Source organism: Bison bison, unplaced genomic scaffold (assembly GCF_000754665.1).
Source record: "Bison bison bison isolate TAMUID 2011002044 unplaced genomic scaffold, Bison_UMD1.0 scf7180017864172, whole genome shotgun sequence".
Classification (NCBI taxonomy): Eukaryota; Metazoa; Chordata; class Mammalia; order Artiodactyla; family Bovidae; genus Bison; species Bison bison.
The window spans coordinates 3306485-3322713 of NW_011494744.1; the positions used below are offsets into that span (position 1 = coordinate 3306485).

General features: G+C 37.1%; 1 protein-coding gene across 2 annotated transcripts in view; it reads right to left on the reverse strand.

Moving 5' to 3' along the window:
- Positions 1 to 3984: 3984 nt before the first annotated feature.
- PCGF5 (polycomb group ring finger 5) overlaps positions 3985 to 16229 on the reverse strand; it is a 58419-nt gene continuing 46174 nt past the window's right edge. For both annotated transcript variants that reach the window (XM_010842209.1, XM_010842208.1), the window contains exons 9-10: positions 14709 to 14768; positions 3985 to 9663 (exon numbers count right to left, since the gene is read on the reverse strand). In XM_010842209.1, the coding sequence (XP_010840511.1) occupies positions 9616 to 9663; positions 14709 to 14768 (108 nt within the window). In that variant the 3' untranslated portion in view covers positions 3985 to 9615. The remainder of the gene's footprint in view (positions 9664 to 14708; positions 14769 to 16229) is intronic.

A 16229-nucleotide genomic window follows, 5' to 3' on the forward strand; every position in this document is an offset into this window, starting at 1 on the left:
ATCTCTAGGTCAATCCATGTTGCTGTAAATGCCTTATTTCATTCTTTTTTATGGCTGAGTAATAGTTCATCGAGTGTGTGTGTCACATCTTCTTTATCCATTCATCCTTTGATGGACATTTAGGATGTTACCATGTCCTGGTTATTGTAAATATTGCTGCTATGAAGATAAGAGTGTATATATCTCTTTGAAGTCTAGTTTTGTCTGGGTATATGACCAGGAGTGGTATTGCTGGATCATATGGCAAGTCTAGTTTGAGGAACCTCCATACTGTGTTCCATAGTGGCTGCACAAACTCACATTCCTACAAAAAGTATGAAAGTGAAAGTGAAGTCACTCAGCCATGTCCGACTCTTTGCGACCCCTTAGACTGTAGCCTATCAGGCTCCTCTGTCCATGGGATTTTCCAGGCAATAGTACTGGAGTGGATTGCCATTTCCTTCTCCAGGGGATCTTCCCAACCCAAGGCTCAAACCCGGGTCTCCCGCATTGTAGACAGACGCTTTACCGTCTGAGCCACCAGGGAAGTCCCCAAAAAGAATAAGAGGGTTCCATTTTCTCCACATCCTCTCCAGCATTTAGTATTTGTAGGCTTTAAGGATGGCCATTCTGACTGGTGAGGTGATATCTCACTGTCGTTTTGATTTACATTTTGCTAATAATGAGCAATGTTGAGCATCTTTGCATGCGCCTACTGGCCATCTATGTATCTTTGGAGAAATGTCTGTTTAGGTCTTCTGCCCACTTTTCAACTGGGTTGGTATTTGTTGTTGTTATTTTATGAGCTGTTTGCATATTTTGGAAATTAAGACCTCATCGGTGGCATCATTTGCAAATACTTTCTCCCCACCTGTAGGTTGTCTTTTCATTTTGTTTCTGATTTCCTTTGTGGTGAAAAAGCTTGTAAGTTTGATGAGGTCCCATGTGTTTGTTTTTGCTTTTATCTCACAGATTGTTCTGATGGTTAAATGGGTGAGAGTCAGAGAAGGGAGATCTTTGTAAAGTACCTACCACGTGGCAGACCCTCTGCTGCATCCTTGATGTATTAGTACATTCAGTGGGAGTAAGTTTTATGAGTGACCATGTGATTGTAATGGCTCTAGCTAAGCCAGATTTGAGTTACTTGTTGGCATCTTAGCTCCCGGCAAGTCAGGGAGAACACTGGGTCACCTGGGCTGTGATCTGCAGGTGATCAGAGGGAGACGGCAGATGGCTGAGCTTTTTTGCTTCTTTGTTGTTTCCGTTGGCATTGCGGTGATGCCTCCTCTGTGGGGTAGGGACCTTAGAATGTGGTGTCTTCAAAGAGGCGATTAAGGTTGATGCGGTCATAGGAGTGGTGTCCTAACCCAATATGACTGTTATCTTTATGAGAAGAGAAATGATACCAGGAGACCTTTGGGGATGGCTGGAGACTTATCAGCTTTGCTCTGCCTTCTGAAACCGAAACTGTTTCACTTCATGGGTTTTATGGGTGGCAGTTACTATGCAAATGTGTTGTGCGGGTGAGGATGCACCACAATGATGGTCGACATCCTTCTTGATACTCACAACGTAATGGGAGGACAATAAAACATAATTTCTGTGGTTGCAATGAAAGTGTTAAGTGGTACAGAAGGAGGAGAAAGTTCAGCTCAGCCTGCTGGAATTGAGATCTGAGTTGGGTTTGGTAAGAGCAGGGCTTTGGTGGTGGAAGGTGTGGAGTGATCATTCACTATTTCTTCTTTTGGGGCATGCTTCTCCATTTGATGGTAATCCTGGCACCCAAATCGCACAGCAGGGGCTTCAGTGTCAAGCAGTATTCATGGCTTCCAGCAAAATATTGTCTGCAAATTCCTCAGTTTCCAGACAAACAGGTCTGGCTCCCTACCTTCTCAGGCCCAGCTGGGGTGCAGACTCCTCCATACCTTTTTAAACTGGTGAAAAGATCAGAGCTGAGCCTGTGTTGACAAAGCACTAAAAACGGGGTAAAGTGACCCTTTTCCCAAGTGGAGGCATGGCAGACTGGTTAGCAGGTCACAGAATGGTTTCCTCTTTTCTTCGGGCACGTCATTTGGCCTTCACTTCCCTGAGGCCTTCCCCTGTTCCAGCCCCTGACCTGGGATAAAAGTATTAGAGGCTACATTTTGAGCACTTCATACACACAGTCCTCACAAATGCTTTCCTATTCTGCACCAGTTCCGAGGAGGGTGATGCTAAAGAGCCAAAGTTTTGCTCAGAAGGTGCTGCTTTTCTACCCCACTGCGTGCCTGGGGTCTCCTGACACCTCCATGGTATCACTAATCTCAGACAAAGCTTCAGGCACTTTTGTCTAAGGGCAGACATATGGGGCAGAGATATGAGTCATTGCAACCTTCTAACTAATCTCTTACTTTAGCCCATCCAGAATTCCCCAGGCAAGGTATTTTAATAATAAAACAAGGCTTTATCTAATGAGCTGAAGAGAACAGTCTGTTGTTGCAATCAGTTGGACTTTTCTCCAAAGCTCCAGATGTGTCTAGTGAGCAGCTTTGTTTAAAGACAACTGGACTGTGTGATGATCTTGTATCTGGTTTCACTTTTTTTCTATTTCATATTTAGAGCTCTCATTTAATTTAGTTTGTTTTCTGATTTCTCCATCTCTTTTTTGTTTTTCTTTCTCAGGCCTTTATCTAGTAGAAAAGCTTTTGTATACATAAATACAAATAGGTGGCTCAGATGGTTAAAAATCTGCCTGCAGTGAGGGAGACTGGGTTTGATCCCTGGGTCAGGAAATCCCCTGGAGGAGGAAATGGCTACCCACTCCAGGTTTCTTGTTTGGATAATTCCTTGGACAGAGGAGCATGGTGGGCTACAAAGAGTGGGACACGATGGAGAGAGTGGGACACGACTGAGTGACTAACATTTTTTAATATAAATAGTATGTATATTACATGTTTTCAAAAATTTATGAATTTTTTGCCTAAAATATTTAGACATTTTGATTACACTTGACTATGCAGAGAATGCTAGACTTCTAATTTATATTCACTCAAAACTTTAATATAGTTCCATTTATTTTAGTAGTATTGCTAAACAGTAGTAATCTAATCTAGTGTTACTAGTAATCTAGTATTACTGCTAAAAGTCTAGAAAACTTATTATCTTTGTGATTAAAAAAATATTGAATGAGGCTTGAAACTTCTAATCCAATTCTGAGTATATAAAGAAGCACTATGTTGTAAAAAAAAAAAAAAAAAGACAGGAAATTAACATGTGATGTCATTAACTGCACATTTTGTTCAAATTTCACAAAACTTTATGCTAGCGTCCATTATTTGTTTTCATACCTTATTCAAGATTCCACATTGTATTTAGGTGCCTTGAGCAGCTTTAACTGCAACAAATTCTGATAAATTCTTTCATTTTTATTGTTTACAAATACTTTCTAATATACCTTGTATGGCTCCTATAGTGGACACTTAATTTCCAAATACACGGGGTTTTTCAAGTATCTTTGATATTAACTTCTCATTTAAATTTTTCTTCTCTGTAGTCACCCTGTTTTTTTCAGTCTTTTAACTTTACTGAGGCTTTCAACGGCTGAGTCAAAGATCTCTTGGCAAATGTCACACTGCAACTTGACAATATGTGGGCTGTTTTCAAATATCCTTTGGTATTGATTTCCAACAGAATTCCACAGTGATGAGAACAGGCCTGTGTGATTTCAATGCCTTTAGACCATGAAAGGTTTGCCCCTTATTTTACATCCCTGGATATGTTCCCGTGTCTGCTGGTCTGTAGTTTATGGGAACTTGAATAGAATTCGCATACTACGGTTGTGTGAAAACTGCAGTATTATTCGAGGGCCAGCCTGCCATCTCTAAAGTAAACAAACATTTCCTAAAGATTTTTTATCTCAAATATTCAACAAATGTTTATAAAATTTGCTACAATAATACTTAATGGAAACTTTTCAATGAAGGTTATGATCTGCAGCTACTGATATGAAGGATGACAGACAAAAAATTATGCAATCAAGTTTTTAATAACAAAGATACTATTTTTAACATGGTCAAATATACTTGGCTAAGTCCAGATTTTAAAAAACAAAAGTATCTAGCCCAACAGTACAACCATACAGCTTTGTACAGAACATTCCATAGATCAACAGAAAATACATTTGAGCACAAAAATAAAAAATATTTAAAGAGAATCTCTAAGCAGCATTTTATTTCTGCAAAACAGACATATAGTACTGATTAAATATCTACAAGTGCTTTCCCTTTACAAAAATACATATATTCTTAATAGACTAAGTCATTAACAATGACCTGGTAATCTTTCACTTCAATTTGAATGATTTATAAGCTAAATCTTACAACCACAAAAAGGTTTTTATTTGTATTAAGATGTTACCACTTTTGACAAAAAGAAAGCTTAAAATATTTCATATTTCAAAGGAAAATTAGCAACAGAACTGTACAGTATAGTCTATGATGGTTTAATTTAACGTGAGGGCTACTCTGTTAAGAACTGGTGCGTGCTGTTGAGCTGCCAGAAGCAGGAAACGCAGCAGAACACTGGTGCTCCCCGCACAAGCTCTTGTCGCCGACCACAGCTTCATAAGGACACTTGGGCCCCTATCCCCATTCAAAAAAATACAGCAAAAGAAAACCGCCCCCAAACAATGGTAGGCTGATCCCATTCCATTTCTAATGTGCAGAACGCCTGCTATGCTGGACTGATGTGAAGTCCACATACACATAATCTATTCACTATTTCTGCACTGCCCAGAAATATTTAATCTTCAGTTTATACTAGATTCGTTTCTTATTCCACGAAGCTCTGAAAAATGGAAGAAAACTGGACCCAGTATTTAATGTTTCACTTGATTCTAAAGACAACTAAAATTAAAACGCATTTCTGAATAATGTCTCAAGTTCTGAATCCAAAAGGGGCATAGCAAGTATGCAGACACATTTTAAATTATTTTTGTTTAATTTCATAACTTTCTAAAAAGGAAGTGCTCAAGCATTTTAACTGTATTTGAAAATATAGTCAGGATAGCAAATAAACACTGCTTGTGAAAACTATATTACAGTGGGAAGAGAATCACTTTTAAATTATTGGGAAAATGCTACGGCTTTAAGAAAAAACTATGAAAACCCTGTGATGTAATATTTAAGTATTTTTAATGAACTTTCAATCTGAACTTTTTTCAACAAAATACTACTGAACTAAGTGTATCAAGTAAATCCAGAATTAGTTGGTTATTTTGTGCTTGTAGAGGGTTTGAGTTTTAGCATGTTTTTCAATTTTCATAAACCAGATCTGTCAGACAGGTTATATTCCTTATTGTAGGGACAGAGGTGTATCTTAAAATGATAGCATTTCATATTTTTATGTTTCCAAAATTAAAGCTACGGCAAGCTCTCTTTTTGCAATGCCCACAACCAGTATCTACATCTCACTGGTATAAAGTATAGCCTGCTGGAAAATTCCTATGGTACACCAGAGTATGTAATGAGTACATCCATCTTTACCCTAGCCCGGGAGGTTTACCTAGGGGCCTGTCAGGAAGACTTCATTCGTGTGGGCTTTACTTGAGGTGGCCCACAGCACGGGCTGCCCAAAATATCGGTGTGAGGTCAGGGCTTAACCTGATGTGCATGCTCTTCATCTGGGGCCCGTCTTGCCGAATTTGGCTGTACGGTTAAATTCTAAAAACAAAATAACTGCTGAGAAACAAGACAAAGAGTTACTTTAAAAAAAAAAAAAAACCCACAGGCCTTTAGGAAAATTTCTGTTTTTGGATACAGAAAAAGCATTTACTTATGTGAGTCCAAGAGAATGTACTGTTTTCTACACAAGGAAGCATGTCCGCACTTTTACCAAAGTCTGTCTTTAATAAAATTTCTCATATTACTAAGAACCCAGGAACTAAATAAGCATAATTTTAGTCCATATCGCCTCCATGGGATAAAAATCTTCTCAAATTAGAATTTAAAATCTCAATTTCAGTTTTCTCTCCAAACTATGTATTTCTCCCATTTTTCATCCAGAGGGAGGCTACTGGTTGTGTTAATCTCTTTTTCACCTTTGAGAATTTCCTAAGAAATTCCAGATGGTGCTGGAAAAATAAGAAACATGGCTGAAAGGAAGTATGTTCTGATTATTGCAAGAAAAACCTGCATTTGATTGATCTTACCATGAAAATTAAGTTTAAAGTCTTTCTTTGGTGATATTTTAGCAACTACTCAAGGTTATTGCCTAATTATATAAAAGTAAATTGCAGTCTAAAAATTTCCAACCTCCAAACAGTTAAAACTGTCTCTCGCTAACATGGTTATTAACACTAAAATGTCTTTGGTGATATCTATTTTCTTATGAAAATCTTTCAAAAAGAGATTACTCTAACTTACAAGAGCCTATTTAGATATAAAACCATTGATAAGAGACAGGGACAGAAAACTCAAAACTTATGCAGTAAATCTAAAACAGAAATGCACTTTAGCGATGAGGCACTTTCTCTTAAATAGTTCAATAAAGCTAAACAGTTCACAATATTATATAACATACTTTTTTCCCCCTTAAAGAATCATTTTAATTTAGGTTACATATAGTTGAGCAAACTCATTACATTTATAAAATGTAGCATATTAATATGGGACAGACTTTTAATGAATAAAGAAATAACATACTTTTCTAAAAGCATCACCCAAGGTACCTGGACCCCAGACTGAATGATCTAGTATCACCTCATCAGTGAACCTTTTTTTTTTTTTTAGAAATACTTAAAAGCATTTTGTTAACCTGGAGAAAGGGCCATATTTGGATTTTTCTATTAACTAATGTGATTACTTCAGTTAAACTGATGTCTTCCAACGCACAGGCCTTCTTTAGATCCAAGGTCCCTTGACCCTTGGACATCTATGATATCTAAAGCAGAGATAACCGATTACAAAATCTGATAACCGATTACAAAATCTTTTGTGGAAGTAAAGTTCTTTCAGTTTGTTGCTTAAGAAACAAGAGACAAAATAAAAACTTAGTTTTATTCTCCAATTTTGCAGATTCAGATGATTATTCATATAGGGTATCTGTATAAAGAGTTAATTTTATTAGCACCCCAAGTTTGTAAAACTGACCATCTATGTATTTTTGCCTGTGTATTTTTTCTATATCTGGTTTCTTACAAATTTCACAGCCTGACTCAGGGGATAAGTAACTAGGGATTAGTGTATTACTAGACATGAAAGTAGTCCCATACTTAAAAACCATAGTTGAACAGATGAAGAAGTCTGTGGTTCAAACAGTAACACCACATTATTCAGGACCATCATAAAATGTGTACCTTTCCCCATATAACAGATGCCCTTCTCTATGCAAGAGTTTTCACATGTTTTGGCACATATTCCACTGCATTTCAATAAAAACGTTAATACAGTAACATTAAATAAAGGAATTCTATATAAAACTATTCTCAATTCCATAATTACTTCCTATACATTTCCTTGGAAAATAGAGACATTACATAAGATGAGGCAACAGGCCAAATTTAAAGAGATCATGTATATAAAACTCATTTAAGGCTGTAAGTTTTGGCTGGGAACCCGAAAACATCCAGGTCTCATTTGTGGTTTTTAAAATGCACTCTCAATTTGAGTTAATTAAAAATCAACTTCCATAAGTAATCACTGACCTAGATACGACAAATTTTTAAGAAATCTAAAAATGCCTTAGAGATGTCAGGGAACTGGATTTCACAGCACAGCAAAATAATTTCTGTAGCTGGAGAGTAAATTCAGTTTTTGGTTTAGTGTAATGGTCTGTTCCAACCATTTTTTAAGAGTTAACAAAAATCTGCCTTTTAAATTCTGTTTGTGAGCCCTTCCAAGCACAAACACAATTTAACAAAATGAAATTTTAAAAAATATTGCCATGACCTTTTCCACAAAAGTCAGGCCAAAAACAACAGAAAACTTTAGACTTTTTGACTTGAAACAAAGATATACAGAAAAGATAATTATGACGTTTCAGCCTTTTATATTGTGAAATGCATCAAGATTTAGCTGTATTTTGTGTTTCTTAGAGTCATATACTTTTATTTCCAAGAAGCATTTTGAGATTTAGAAGGCATTAGCTTATGATACATTTTACTGGAAAATACAGTATAAAAGCTATGTGTGTAACACACAGATTGTGCTCATGTCAGATTTCTAAAACAAGTATTTTTCCTAACTTTTAAGATTATTTCCTAAGTTTCAGAAGTTAACTTTGTTTCAAAGCAATTAGTCAAACTGGATTTCCAAAGCTTATGAGAAACAGTGTAGATTTTAAGAGGTTTAAAATGAAGTTCTTCATATCATTTAAGGTAACAAGACTTTTGTTGACTTGCAGACTCATCTCAAAAGGAATGGAAGACTTAACAAAACTGCAAAACCAAGGACATTATCATAGCTCTGACCTTAAAGAACTTATTTATAAAACGATAATCCCAGTTCCCCCTAATTACTACAGGATCTAAAGTGAAATATCCTCAAACCATTAATTCTGGTTAGCATATTTATCTATGACACAGTATTTGTTCTAGTTTATGCATATGGTTTGGAAATGTGACAGGTTACTAACAGTTTTAATCTACAATTGCTTTGAGATTTTTGAAATCCATAAAATAGCTAATGTTACCTGCTCTAAACCCCTAGTATTTAAAATCATCATAACTTTCTGCATGCCACACTGACACACACCTAAGGCCAACTGAAAAAGGGAAAAGTGTACTTGTTAGATTAAGAACCACAATATCATGACACACACAGTAATGTGGGCTACACAACGGCAATGACGTCTCAGGAAGCAGCACCCGCTCATCATAAGGCATTATGAAAGATTAACCTCACTGAAACATGGGTTTTGTTAGAAGTGAATGTGATCAGCTGCCAACATTTCAAATGGTTATGAATCTCACTTCACTCTCCAAGGAGTCATGTACATTTTCTGGAAGGCGAACAGGCCTCCTTGTGCGACTGTAGACTACACAGACAGATGACCCCAAATGCCTACAGTTATAATGTGCTCTAATGTACAGAACAATTGGGATTCTTCCCAAAAGGACTTGCACACTCAAGAGTGAACTATTTTGCACACAAAAAGCTTACCGCAAACAGGACAGTGGCTCAAAGGCCATTTCTCTAAATATATTTCCCATACAAAATAATTTCAAGATATAATAATTATTAGTTCCTTGTACAGTACTCTATTTAAACAAGAATTAATCAAATAGTAAGTATGTGAAAACTGCAACACCACAAAGATTGAGCCATATTACTAGTGTAATCAAACATTAGAACAATCTTGGAACAGGCAAGCAAAATATTGAGAAGGCTAGGTCATGGCCGCACACCTACTGATTCCAACCATGACTTGTATTGTACACCGGGAGACGGCACGACACCTTATGCAGATGGTTCGGTGGCAGAATGGCACTTGGTTTGCTCTGAATAGAAACAACATAAATGCAACTGACAGTTTAGAGACAGACAGTGGCCTTGTTCGCAATGTGAGAGTCTGGCTGCGTCCCTCTAGTCCACACACCTTTCACTGTGCAATCTGTCGACATAGTGCAGGGCTCGTTCGGCGGGGTCTGGGCCCCTTGGTCTAACCGAAATCAATTCTTGGTCGGTACTGCAATACCATGGGGTATGACTATAAAATAAAAACAGATGATGAGTAAGACTGTGTTGATAGAAAAACAATGCAGAGTATACATAAAAGACTTTAAAAAATGTGCAGTTATGGTTTACAATAGTTCTTGGGAATAGCGATTATGACAATTAAGACTAATTATTATTATATTTTTAAACTCATGTTCTAGAGACAGTCAACTTTTCCATAATTTGCAACAAAGGTCAAGTTCGAAAGATTGCGGCTGTCACAGTGGTTGCATATGTGAACAGTCCTACTGTTAGTACTTGGGGCAAGCCAGGGTTTGTGAGGACAGAACGCTCTCGCTGCTGCAGGGCATTCACTCATTTACCTGTGGCGCTGTACAAGACCAGCCGCAGGCTGGACTCCATCAGAGCTGTTCTGAGTCCACTGAATCACAAATAACAGACCTTCTGCTATTACGGTAAAGAATCCGCCAGCAATGCAGGAGATCTGGGTTTGATCCCTGGGTCGGGAAGATCCCCTGGAAAAGGGAATGGCTACCCACTCCAGTATCCTTGCCTGGAGAATCCCATGGACAGAGGAGCCTGGTGGGCTACAGTTCATGGGGTCACGAAGAGCCAGGTATGACTGAGCGACTGACATACACACATGCCATGAATCTAGGAAGCTGGAGTACTGTTTACAAATCACACATTTTAAGTAAGTTTGACACTTTTTTATTTTTAGCATTTAAAATTTAATGGTCCTTTAAAAAATGCTGAAAAACAAGTCACTAACTGTTAGAGGAAACATTTAGGTTACCGCCTCCTTTCAACAACTGATCCTACTACATATTTGGACTGGACTATCATGAACTTGAGTGGTTCAGACTATCCTTCAGCTTGCTCCGCACAGGGAAAGAACCAACACGCAGCCCCGGAGAGGAGACAGCTTTCTGTGGGAAAAGCCACACCACCGCCTTTGTGTCTTTTTCGCCCTTTGCCGTATCATGTAGAATTCAAACATCACAAAGTCAGAAAGGGTCTGAAGAACCAATGGTTTTTCCTTTTCTGAAAGCTGCAGACTCCCCTTTTTAAAATGAAATGTCCAGGAGCTACTTTTAAGAAACCAAGAAAGGCTGAGATGGCCACTGGCTTGCTTCCCCCTTGTCTCCTGTGGGTGAATGCAAAAATCCTGTGAGAAAACTGTTTCCTTTCCTATAGATGAAAGGGGTGGGCTGACATTCTATGGTCTAAATCTATTTTGGTTAAATTCTGCTTGTTTTTATTTTACACTTTATTCTGTTCCCTCTGAATCAGAATATCTGTGAGTGGACACTGAAATCTATTTTAGAAAACTCCCTGGGTTTTCTGAAGTTCAGCCAGATGTAGAGACTAGCCACCTAGAATCTTACTACCCTGACCTGACTTCTTCCCATTCTACCCAACTCATCCCACAGCTTGTCTCTTATTACAATAACCTTTTTAGCTTTGCTTTCCATTCCTGACTCTGTTAAATCTGTACACTTTCTGCAAATAAGTCACTCATTCAAAAATCCATTATCATGCGTCAAAGAATTCATTACCAATTCTACTAGGATGAAGGAAAAGAGAGAAGTAAAATGGCTTGGTCATCAGTGGTTGGAATTTTTTCAGTTTTTGTTTGTATATATGCAAATATTCCTTATTTATGGTATTTTTGCATGTACTTTTTAAAATGTGTGGGACATGTGCCATGTATTTTTCAGGATTAGTAGTCAACTTGGTTTGTCTAGTTTTTTTTTTCCTTTTACATGTAAACACATGGAGAAAATTCATCTTTACTCTGAGATTGGTTATTTAGCTATGTTTTCTTCTTGATCTTCGATGGTCTCATTTTTAATGTGCACCATTTCAGCCATGAGAAACACATATAATGTGAGGTATGGACTGAATTCCCCACCATCCCCCCATCACTAATAGTCTCAGAACAATTAACTGAAAACAAACCCTACAAGATCACACCCCTCCCCAACATCAACACTCCAGGTTTCCTAATTCCCGGGTCAACTACTGTCTCTGCTCCAGGCCCCTTGGCCACCTTGCAGCCCTCAAACCACCACACGTGACTTGCCTCTAGATCTCCGTCCATCCTCAGCCTGAAAAGCTCTACCCCAGAGAGACACACAGCTATTACTATCACTTCTTTTTGGTCAAAAATCACCGCCTCAAAGTGGTCTTCTCTTAGCTATCTCATCTAAAATATTCTATTTATCTACTTCAATTTTTCTTCTAACACAATAAATTTTACTCATTTGTTTTTCATCTGTTACCATTTGTTAAGAGTATAGGCCCCATGAAAGAAACAAATTTTTTTCACAGTTTCACTGGAAATTGTGTTCCCAGGGCCTACAAGATTGCCCAGTGCATAATTAAGTGCTCAGCAAATATTTGTTAATGAAACTTGGTACCTGCCATTAATCTGAAATACTCTTTATAGATTCATACATACTAGAGTGAGTTCCTGAGCTCTGCTTTTTATCCATGTGTCTATGTTTAAGTTAGTACCCGATCTTAATTATTTCAGCTTTAAAATACATTTCAGTATGTGGCCGTGCATATGCCCTGTGATCGCTCACAAAAATGTGACTGACCAAAAGTGTCAAATTATACTCCTGATGAACTCGAGAATGACCGACTGTGCCAAGTTAAACAAGAATCTGGTAAAAAATGTGTTTGAAACTATATTACACTTCATAATTATAGGAAGAATGGACCACTGTATTTAAATTTGTTGTGTATGATGTACTGTGATTATATACGAGAATGTCTTTAATCTTAGGGAACATATATGCTGAAGTACTTTGTGGTCAACTGTCATGATATATGCAATTTAATTTCAAATGGCTCCATAAAGAAACAAGAGATATATTTATAAAAAGATTAATAAGATAAGCAGAGGAAAAAGAGGAAGAAAGGAAAAGGGTCAAAAAATGTAGCAAAATGTTAACTGATAAATCTAAAAGTTAAGGATATTTCTTTGTGTTATGTCAACTTGTCTTGAAAAAATTTCAAAATAAGCTTGTAGGAAAAATGTGAATCTTACCAAATGCCCTTTTAGTATTTATTGACATTTATTTTACTTAATATATATAATTCCTCCCCCCAGCATTAAGCTATTCTTTGATTTCTGATAAAAATACTATTTGGTCTTGCTTTAGTATATTTATTTAGTATATTTAGGACATTTAGTATATTATTTATCATTTTTGTTATGTTCAAAATGAGACTTGATATTTGTGCTCTAATTGGAGGTTCTCTATCAGTTTTTGCCTTCATGATTATGTTACATCTTTAAAATGAATTTGGTAAAATTCCATCTTTTTCAATTACTTTAAATTAACAACTTAGAATGATCTATTCCCTGAAAATCTGAAAGGATGTGACCATTCAAAGTAGTTTTATATTTAAGTATCCCTTAAAAAGTAATTCTTTAATATTGTTCTATGTCTTTCATTACTTAGTGATTTACATTTTTTTTCTTCTTGGGTGAATGCTGCTTCACTAGAATTTTTCCTACAAAATGATTTCACCAAATTTTCACAAAATTAAAAGATTTAGTCATATAAAGCTACACATGTAATATTTTCTTATAATAAAAGTGATAATTTTTTCCTTGAAATTTTCTAGTTGATTTTTGGCTAAAGATGCATCCTATTAATTACAAGTCCAACTTTCTGACCAGACTATACTCCATAATGAAGTGCTGCAGAAAAAAAAGCAAATGTGTGTGGATTTTTGAAAACTTGGTCTTACTCTAGTTTCCTAAAACTTTAGATCAGAGTTTAAGAATACCTTTATTTCTCAGGAAACAGACAGACATCAGTGCCAAGACGAAAAGCAAAAAGCCATATATGTACGCATTATAACGGAAGGCCAGGAACACCGCAATTCATCCCCAAGTCAGCTGTGAAGTCAAAAGCAGCTACAGCATCTACACACACTAACCAGTCCAGTTCAGTTACTCACTCACCCCCCACCCTCAATTACACAAGGAGAAGGATGATTGCCTTTTTTTCTCTAAATGATTTTCTCTTGGCCTTTATAATCGCTAAATTTGCTCACTCCATTACTACGCACACATACACCCAGGACTTAACCAGTGTGTATTAAGAAACACACACGTTAATGAGTGTGGGGATTTGCACTATCACAGAACTGACAATGAGACTGAGGGAAATTCTAGATAAATTGCTAATTTAACACTTTTGATTTGAAATGGTTCTTTCAATACTGAACATATATTTATTTGTCCTAACCCTAAAATAGCAACATCAGAGGTAAATTTGCTAGTTAAGGTTGTATATAATTATAATTCTCCCTTCTTGGCGCCAAGAAAATGATGATGAAGACTAATTAAAAATCTATATTTTTAATAAATACTATATAAAAACATGGTTTAAGGCTGATCCTAGATCATCTCTGTACTCAATAGTAATCCTTACTATATTACACACTTTGTCTCTTCTGTTTTCCAAATTTTTAAGATGCAGTTTTATTAGATAAACTTTCCTCAGAGGCATGTTCACTTGCTCAGTGCATTACTAAATCCGCTCACTGTCATTCTGTGCTAAGAGGTAGCTCAGTACAGTCCTTAGGGCAGGTCCAGCAAGCAAGCTCACATCTGCATTTAGCTATTGCTGTTATTTAGCCTTACCTAATCTGGCATTTTTTTTTTCCTTCACTTGTGGGGGAATAAACAATGAAAAAAAAAAACAAACCCACACACAAATAAGTGTTAAGTACAGAGCAGAGATTCAATATGGAGCAGAGATTTCTTGCAGGCTGAAGCTGGTAGTTATTAAGACTGATGGATGCATAAATAATGGCTTTAACATTTATAACTTAATTTTTAGTTTGGTAAAATTAAATAGGTAATTCAAGAGAAGTAAAATAAGTGGAAACTTTGGGGACATAAGTTGAAAAGATGAAGTTTTGTAGCTCAAATAGGTCTGATTTTCGCCAAGTGACGTGTCTTGGGACCTTGCGTCTGGGTGAAAGCAGTCACCTTTGTGGCGGGCAGGCGTCATTAGGGCCATATGTACAGTCGTGAGTGCCTCTTACCTGATACAAAGGGCCATCCTGAGAGCAGACTTGCGAAGCTGAGCAGTTCAGACACCGAAACTGCGGAGGAGATGAACTCATCAGATAAGAGGCATCCACAACTGGATACATATTTAAAATATTTTAATGTCAAACATGAGGCAACATGATTAATTTTAAGTAAACACTTTCCAAAATATGGCAGTTGTTTTTGGAAAAAGACTTTAATAACTTAAGTGACTGGTAAATTTTAGCGTGAAATAATTTTAGTCTCTAAATATGAATTTTGTTAACATTCTGCAAATATTTACCAAAATGGTGACCTATCTTATCCATCTCTTCTTCAAATACTAAATTCATGAGAAAACCCTTGCCGTCTCAATCCAGGAGAGGCGCCTTCTTTCTTCCATCTTTTCCTGTGATTAATCTCTCCTAGATCTCTTCTTCAAGCACTGTTTAAGAGTCTCAGAGCTCTGCAAGGGGGCAGGGAACTTGTTTCAGCCTGCAGGGGACCCATTTTCTGCTTCGGATTAGGTTCTTTACGTTCTCACATTAGACTCTTGGTCTCCATAACTATTTTAATAGCATTTGACTGTGAGCTCCCCGAGTCTGATCTTATTCATAGTTGCAATCTTAATAGCTAAGGGGCAGAACTGGCACACAGCAGCCACTCAAAAAAAGGTTTATGAGTAAACCAATGAATGAATATGTTTTTAAACTACTGAATAGATTCAATTCTAAATGCACTGTCTTTTAGCAGTTTGTGTGTGTGTTAGTCGCTCAGTTGTGTCTGACTCTTTGTGACCCCATGGACTGTAGCCCATCAGGCTCCTCTGTCCATGGGATTTTCCAGGCAAGGATACTGGAGTGTGGGTTGCCATTTCCTCCTCCAGGGGATCTTCCCCACCCAGGGATTGAACCTGGGTCTCCTGCAATGCAGGTGGATGCTTTAACCATCTGAGCAACTAGCCATTCATATTTTAAAAGTCATTGCCAAATCTTGATTTTTCAAAATTATGTTGAACATTTATTAAGCATAAATATTTGAACTATAATGGAATTATGAAATATAAAAACATACACTTTGAAATTTTACATATATGAATTCAACATTGCATGACTCTTCAAAATGAAAATATAGATAACAATATTTCCTCTAGAAGTCAGTCTCTGAATTTCTGGACAAGGCTCATCAACAGTTAAGGCATGCCCTGCACTGCTCTCCTTGACAACATTCCTCCCCTCCTCTGGCCCATCAGGCTTTGCCTAACTATGCAAACAAGTCCCAGACAGCATTTAACAAGGGAGGAGTTGGGTGGAAAGAGGGAAGATTCACTAAGTGGTATTTTTTCCTTGTTAATCTATTTGGTATCAGTTAAGCTAGATGTTTGTTTCTCCAAAAATTGCTTGGTAATGCAAAGAAAGCACAGCAAGACAAACATGGTGGAATAACTTTAGGTAAGGACTGGCAGGGGTTGTGGAAGCCATAAAAGCTCCAGGGTTATCTGGGAAAGGGGGAGTCCTGAGAGTAGGTACTCAACC